A 7,657-nucleotide genomic window follows, 5' to 3' on the forward strand; every position below is an offset into this window, starting at 1 on the left:
TCGCAGACAGTGCACGAGGTAGAACTTGAGGTTTATTTGCTGCAGATTGATGTTCATATAACACTTATTCTTGAAATTCAGTGAGATCCAAAAGCTGATGTTAGTGGGGGCCTACATGCTTGAATGCCACAGCTTATTCCTCTGCAATATCCAAATGATCAAAGTAGTCTTTTGGCTAAGCAAATATGAAGATAGGATAGGATTCATCAATCAGAATGTGTGTGAAAAAAAAAAAAAAAACTCATACCTAGTTGTGGTTTACAATTTGCCGTTCTGTGTGAGTCCTTGCACGAAGAAAGGCCTCTGTAATAATGTTTAATTTTCTTGTGACATCGGTCATATTCATTCGATCTCCTGGTAGTTCTACCGAGCATGCGAGTCCTATTTTGAGGACTGATACAACACATTTTTGCACATTGCTTCCCTGTAATTTCAAATTTTCAATATTGACATTATTTTCTTGGATTTCTCTTTGACCATCATCACTGTCATTGTCTTCAACAATTTCTTCTGCTCCCACTTCTCCTGTTGCAATAAGTTTGGGATCTAGAACCTGCATTACTTGTCCCGGTAGCTTAGACCTAACAAAGTTGTGGAGATTCAAACCATCTGTGAACACTTCATCAATTGGTCTCCGTCCTGTGATAATCTCCAACAAAATTATTCCAAAGCTATACACATCCCCATATGTTGTTGGCTCGCCACCTATTCCATATTCTGCAAGGCAAACACGCGCAATTCCATTCTTATTATATACATGACTAATGTAGTTATTTGATAAATAAAAGTATAGAAGATTTTTACCTGGAGGCACATAGCCGATTGTTCCCTTTATCCCAATGGAGCTCGTTTGGTCCTGAGAAGAGTTGCTTGAGGTTTTGGAAAGAAGCCTTGCTAATCCGAAATCACCAACATGAGCAGTCATGTCATTGTCAAGCAGAATATTGCTTGGCTTCAGATCGCAGTGAATGATTGGTGTTTCACAAAGGTCATGAAGGTAATGCAATGCAGATGACAAATCAATGGCGACCCGAAGCCTTTGAAGAAGCTTTAAATTCCTTGGCTGGCTACTACTATCTTCATTTGGATGCAACCACATTTCTAAACTTCCATTCACCATGAAATCAAGCACAAAAGCTTTGAAGTCATTGCCTTTAAAATCAATGCTTGAGCAGTATGTCAAGATCTTCACCAGATTTTGGTGCCTGATGTTCCGCAATGCTCTGCACTCAGCAATGAAGCTTTTGGATGCTCCATGTTGATGAAGGTTGAGTACCTTCACAGCAACTATCCTTTCACCATGTAGATCAAGACTTCCTCTATATACAGAGCCAAAACTACCTTGCCCAATTAAGTTTTCTGAAGAGAATCCCTGAGTTGCTTGGTGAAGCTCCTTATGGGAAATTCGAAGGAGCTTATCCAAACAAAAGGGACTGGATGATGGATTCTTTCTTGATTTTCGCCAGCACAAAACCCTTAAAGATGTTATCGCCATGGAAAGCACAATTGAACTGATAACTGTTGCAAGGATAATGGCAAGAGGAGAATTTTTGTGTTTCTTTCGCTTGATGGGGCATGCTGGTAGCTGCAGTTCTGGGATATCTCCACAAAGATTTTTGTTTCCAACAAGTGAAACTGCCGTTGTATTGCTGAACACTCCTTCTCTTGGTACTTCACCCTCAAGATTATTGAAGGAAAGATTCACATATTGCAAAAAGGGGAGCTTATGTAGCTCCTTCGGAATGTTTCCGGACAAATTGTTTCTTGATAGGTCTAGATGTTGGAGACCTCTCAATGAAGCCAAGGTTGAGGGAATTGATCCTTGGAGAAAGTTGCCCTGCATGTTAAGGTTTTCCAGCATCAAGCAATCCCCTATTGTCTCAGGAATTTCCCCATACAGTTTGTTTTGTGACACGTCCAGGGCATTAATATTTTTCAGTTTATGGATTTCTTGGGGTAGGGGACCTGTCAATGTATTGTGTGATAAGTTGAGAATTGTTGATAAAGAGGAAAGACCAATGATCTCCGGGGGTATGAAGCCAATAAGGAAATTGTTTGAAATATCTAGAGCTTGCAGGTTTTGGCAGTTTGCAATACTACTTGTTATGTTTCCTTGTAATTTGTTTTCACCTAAATGTAGTTCATATAGCTGGCTGAGGTTGCCTAAGGATGGCGGGATTTGTCCAGATAATAGGTTTGTATGCAAATACAGTTTTTGCAACTTTCTAAGCTTCCCAAAAGAAATTGGTATGGTACCAGAAAAATGGTTTTCCTCCAAGCCTAATGCATACAAATTCACAAGATTCCCAACCTCCGATGGAAGTCTTCCAGATATTCGATTGCCTCCAGCCCCTAATAGGCTCAGTTTGGTTGACAAATTGGCTAGGGCTGCAGGTAATACACCGCCAAAATTATTTTTAGCAAAAGATAGAATTTCTAGATTGCTGCAATTTGACAAAGATGTTATAAAACTCAAATCTTGACTTGTGTCACTGCCCAGAAAATTGAATTCGAAATTCACCTGCTGCAGATCCCTTAAATCTCCAAAATTGTTTGGAACTTGTCCTGTGAAAAAGTTGCCAGAGATGTCAAATATTTCAAGCAGAGAAGCATTGGTGAATGAACTTGGAATAGTTCCACAAAACTGGTTTCCACCAATGTAGAAATCTTGCAGATTTCGAAGAGTGAGGCCTATGTTCGCTGGAAGACTCCCTTTCAACTGATTATCTGGCACCGAAAGGACATTGATAGATGAGATATTGTACAGGGCGCCAGGGATTGTACCTATTAGATTATTTACTCCAACCGAGAAGAAAGTTAAGCCTGTCAATTGCCCCAACTTGTTTGGAATATTTCCAGCCAGATTATTGACAGCTACAGATAAATGTTTAAAGGACGAAAGGTTTCCAAATGAATGTGGGATCTCTCCTGTGAGATTATTTCCGTAGAGGTCAAGTGACACAAGCTTTTTCAAAGAGCCAAGTTCATCGAGAATTTTACCCACAAATCTATTTCTAGCCAATATCAGGATTCGGAGCTCTGAGCAGTAGGTGATGTTAAGTGGAATTTCACCTCCCAATCTGTTATCTGTCAGGTTGAGGTGTCTCAGTCGGGACAAGCGGCCAACTTCTTGAGGAATTTCACCATGGAAGCTGTTGTTGCGAAGATTGAGGAACCTTAAGAAGGTGAGGTTCCCTATAAACGGAGAAATGGTTCCAGACAAGCTCAGCCCGTACAGGTTTAGAGATGTAACTCTGTGGTGTTTTCGGCCGCAAGTAATCCCCTGCCATTTGCAGAAGTTGACAGAATCATTCCAGGAGCTGAAGACGTCATGTGGATCATTGCCTATCTTGGATTTGAATTCCAGGAGTGCAAGTCGATCAGTTTCATTTCCCAAATTCCTGAGACAATCGGTAGGTGGTTGCAAGCATAGTAAACTTGTATAGAATAACAAAATGACCTGAAAATGATGGATTGAAGGCCAAAGGGTCGTTAAACGTGTTATTCGAAGTTCCATTTCTATTGGGTTTATGCAAATTCATGTGCTTACTGGGTGAACCAGTATTCTTTTGTAGTATATATATTAGTCTTTCCGTCAACCAATTCTATGGAAGTATTCCAGTTTCATTGACCGTAGATTGGAATTAGAAAGTGCAATTGCAATTTCCATCAGAATTGTAATTGAGGATTCCAATTTTATTTCCATCTCTGTACGGCAATTAGGTTAAAGATTTTAATTTAAAGATGGTTTGTTTCATTGCTGAATTTTATAAAATTTTGAAAACAATATCAAACACATAAATAAAAACAAATAAAATAATAAAAATTAAAAAGTTAATTGTTTAAGAGAAGAAAATGGCAGCAATTGTTCAACAGAAGGAGAAGAATTGAAACACTAAAAAAAAAAAAATCCCTGCTCAACAAAAAACGAATAATCAAACAAAGAAAACAATAAAAACACATCAATAAAAACAAATAAAATAATAAAAATTAAAAGTTATTATTCTTCTTTTCAATAGCTTTGAAAGGAACAATGCGACCAATGTCTGTATGGTAAAGGAAGACCAGCCACTTGAGGGGTTAATTATTAAAATAATTTACTAAAAAAATACTATTTTAATTAGCGTTTTCAAGGATAAATAAGTTATTAAGAAAACGCCAATATACGACAATAAATTATTTTAGTAAATTGGAAAAGGCCATTTTGTTTGGTATTACAAAGTAATAGCATTGGTCAATTGCAGCTACTTCTTGGAAATTCTAAATATATGTTTGTGGAACTATTCATATACATTTCTTTTTTTGTAAATTTAAAACATATTTTATATTTAATTGAATTTCAAATGTTTCACTACAAATTTACAATTAAATTAAATTCTAAAAATTAATTACAAAAATCAAAACTAAAATAATATTTGTGAATGAAGGTGACATATTTTGACTCAATTTAGTACATAGTTAAACAAATTTGATTTTAGTATAAATGGGTTTAAGTTATAAACATATCAATCTATTTATAGTACACTAAAAATAAAAATTAATTAGATATTTATTTCATCTGATAAGATATATAATAACTCATTTATTTAATTAGATTAATAAATTAACATATTTTATTTTAATATATTTAAAACTATTATGATGCATTTTATATAATAAAAATACAATTTTACATTTAATATTCTACAATTTATATATTTTTTAAAATTTTTATAATATACTTATACTAAAATAAAATATGAGTTCTTATCAATATCATAATTATTTCTAAAAAATAATTATATTAAATAAATGAGTTGTTATATGTCTTATTAAATTAAGTGAGAACATCTTATTTAACTTTTATTTTTAATGCGTCATAAATGAATTAGCCCGTTTATGGCCTAAACTTATTTGTACTGCATCTCTGATTAGTTTCGATTTTTGTAATTAATTTTAAAATGTAAATTTGAAATAAAAATTTTCAGTATAATATTTGAAATATAAAAATATATTTTAAAATTATAAAAAAATGTATATAATTAATATATATATATATATATTTAAATAAAAAAATTATATACTTTTAAAAAATTAGTTAATTTTATGAAAATATATAAATATCCTACATTGCGTGCTTTGCTGGAGATGACTCAACGAGCAAAAGTAGTCAATAAGTCATCTCCAGCAAAACATGCAAGACAGAATATTTATATAATTTTATAAAATTAATTAATTTTTTTAAAATATATAATTTATTATATATATATATATATATTCTCAAATTTGTATTTAATATTGTATAATTATAAAATAATATTTAAAAAGATAGTGCTATTTATTTTTATTTATGACACAACAAATATTTTTAAATTAAAATAAATACTTAATTAAATTTGCTACTAACATATTTGCCATATGTACTTACATTTATGGGATATTGTTATGAAAATTATTCATCTTGATTTTTCATTAGAAAGAGACAATTGAATACAAAAATCAAAAGATTAAAATCAAGAAGCACCGACTACCAAAAAAATTAATAGAGCAATAGTAATAAGGTAAATATAGTTAGGTTAAAAAAAAAAAGATAAATATAATTATTTGTAAAAGTATACGAATATAAGCTTTCATTATTGGTTTTGCATATATTATCTTTTATTTTTATTATTTTTATTTGTCTTTTTTATTTATTTACAGATTATTATAATGAAACTTTATATTTTTAAAAAATATTTATTTATTTATTTTTATAATTGATGATATATTTTATTTATATATGTTAACTAATTTAATTCTAATAGAAACGAATTATAAAATGTGATAAAAAATACAATTTTATTGAAAATTTAAATTAAACATGTAAATATTAAAAGTAAAGCGTTAAGGTGAGAGTATTATAGTTATATGCTATGAAATTTTAATAATCAAATTATATGAAAAATATTAGAAATGATTTTAATAAAAAAATGAAATATTAAAATTTAAATTAGGTATAAAAAAGTTAATTTCTATTAAATTTGTGCATAACATAAATATTTACCGGATAATTAAAAATGAGGCCAAATTTTAAATAGTCACTATTACATAAAAAAATTATTATTTAATCTATGCATTTTAACGAAACTAGTCATTTAGTCTTCTAATTTTAAAAAATATATTATTTAATTTATCTATTTTTTAGTTTGTAAATTGTTTATACCCCACCCAGGATTATTTTAAAGTAAAATTTTTTTCCCAACTTAACTATTTAGTCCTTTTAATTTAACTACGCAGGCCACCACTTTGCTCTTGATCTGAGTTCAACACGAAGCCAAGCAACCATTGTTCTTGTTGGATGAGTTGAGCAAATTTGGGAATTGGAAATTGCTCATTAGCTTCAAGATTTTGATGTTTCAACCACATGAACAGAGGTTAGAGCCAACTAATTAGGCGAAAAATACCATTTAAATTTGCATTTTTTTCGAATTGCTAACTGATATTCACCATTGAATGGCTTCTTAAAAGTCTAAAGATTTTTTTAGACTCTTGATTGAAGAATTTTATTCTCTTTTATACTTTCCATAATCTGTTGCCAAAGCACGTGTGTGATTTCTAGTTTACTTTAAATTTCTTGATTTCTTCCTGCAATGATTTTCTGCAAATCATAGCATAAGCACTCTGTGTTACCTAGTTCCTACACCACATAATACTAAAACAAGTCAATTTACCTAAGAATTAATACAACCAAAGGAAGATAGACTTCTGGGAAGTGAAGCCAAACCATGAATATTTCTAGTTTTCGAGTACTAAAGGTGAAAGATTGGTATAATCCAAAATCACCGACTTGAGCAGTCATGTCATTGTCAAAAAATATTGCTTGGTTTCAAGTTACATTGAAAGAATATTGCTTTCCTCAAACAATACAAATTTAATTGTGATGTTGCCTCCACACGGAGAGACCTCCAAAATCTCATGCAGAAAGAAAGGGAAAGCTTTAAAGAGTATGCCCAGAGATGGAGAGAGAAGGCGGCTGAAGTCTATCCTCCAGTTACGGACAATGAACTTTGCTCTTTGTTCATTGAGACCTTAAAGGCCTCATACTTCAATTTGATGATTGGAAACATGTCCAATAGTTTTTTTGACATCATCCAGACTGGTGAGAGAATAGAGGCTAACCTCAGGTTAGGAAGGCTACAGGAAATGACAGGAGAAAGCTCTACAAAGAAAGCCACCAGTTTCGAAAAAAGGAAAGAAGGAGACGTACACTCCATCACCAGACAAACTCATCCACCACACCCTCAAAATAACTTTCGTCCATATCCTCTCACTCAAAGCCCAATGTAGCGAATGTTCCACCCCATTTTTCGAATTACCCTCACCCTCGCCCACAATATCTGTCACAGGCTTCTTACCACCTTAGACCCCCTGCTCAACCTGCTCAATTCAAACCACCTGCCCCTCAAACTAGCCTAAGACCACCGAGAAATCCTGATTTGCCTCTCCCCCTCCCACTCAGTGAGATTTACCGTTACCTGTTAGGCATCAATCAAATAGTGCCTATCCCATTAGACCCCATACAACCACCATATCGCAGGAGGTATGATGCCAATGCTAGATGTGAATATCATGGTGGGGCTGTGGGATATGCAACCGATAACTGTGGGGCACTACGAGGAAGGGCACAATCCTTGATTAG

The 7,657-nt window shown here is 32.8% G+C and overlaps 1 protein-coding gene across 1 annotated transcript; it reads right to left on the reverse strand.

The window, feature by feature from the left end:
• Nucleotides 1-247: 247 nt before the first annotated feature.
• LOC131173078 (putative receptor-like protein kinase At3g47110) lies at nucleotides 248-3,517 on the reverse strand. The gene is made up of 2 exons (XM_058134729.1): nucleotides 805-3,517; nucleotides 248-717 (listed from the first exon to the last, which is right to left on the reverse strand). The coding sequence occupies exons 1-2, from the start codon at nucleotides 3,515-3,517 to the stop codon at nucleotides 248-250; spliced, it is 3,183 nt and encodes a 1,060-aa protein (XP_057990712.1).
• Nucleotides 3,518-7,657: the final 4,140 nt, after the last annotated feature.

Source organism: Hevea brasiliensis, chromosome 14, assembly GCF_030052815.1.
Source record: "Hevea brasiliensis isolate MT/VB/25A 57/8 chromosome 14, ASM3005281v1, whole genome shotgun sequence".
NCBI lineage: Eukaryota > Viridiplantae > Streptophyta > Magnoliopsida > Malpighiales > Euphorbiaceae > Hevea > Hevea brasiliensis.

Coding starts and splice junctions, on each gene's coding strand:
- LOC131173078 (XM_058134729.1), bottom strand. CDS start 3,517: ATGGAACTTCGAATAACACGTTTAACGACCCTTTGGCCTTCAATCCAT. Junction 718..804: donor AATCGGCTATGTGCCTCCAG/GTAAAAATCTTC, acceptor TTTGCCTTGCAG/AATATGGAATAGGTGGCGAG.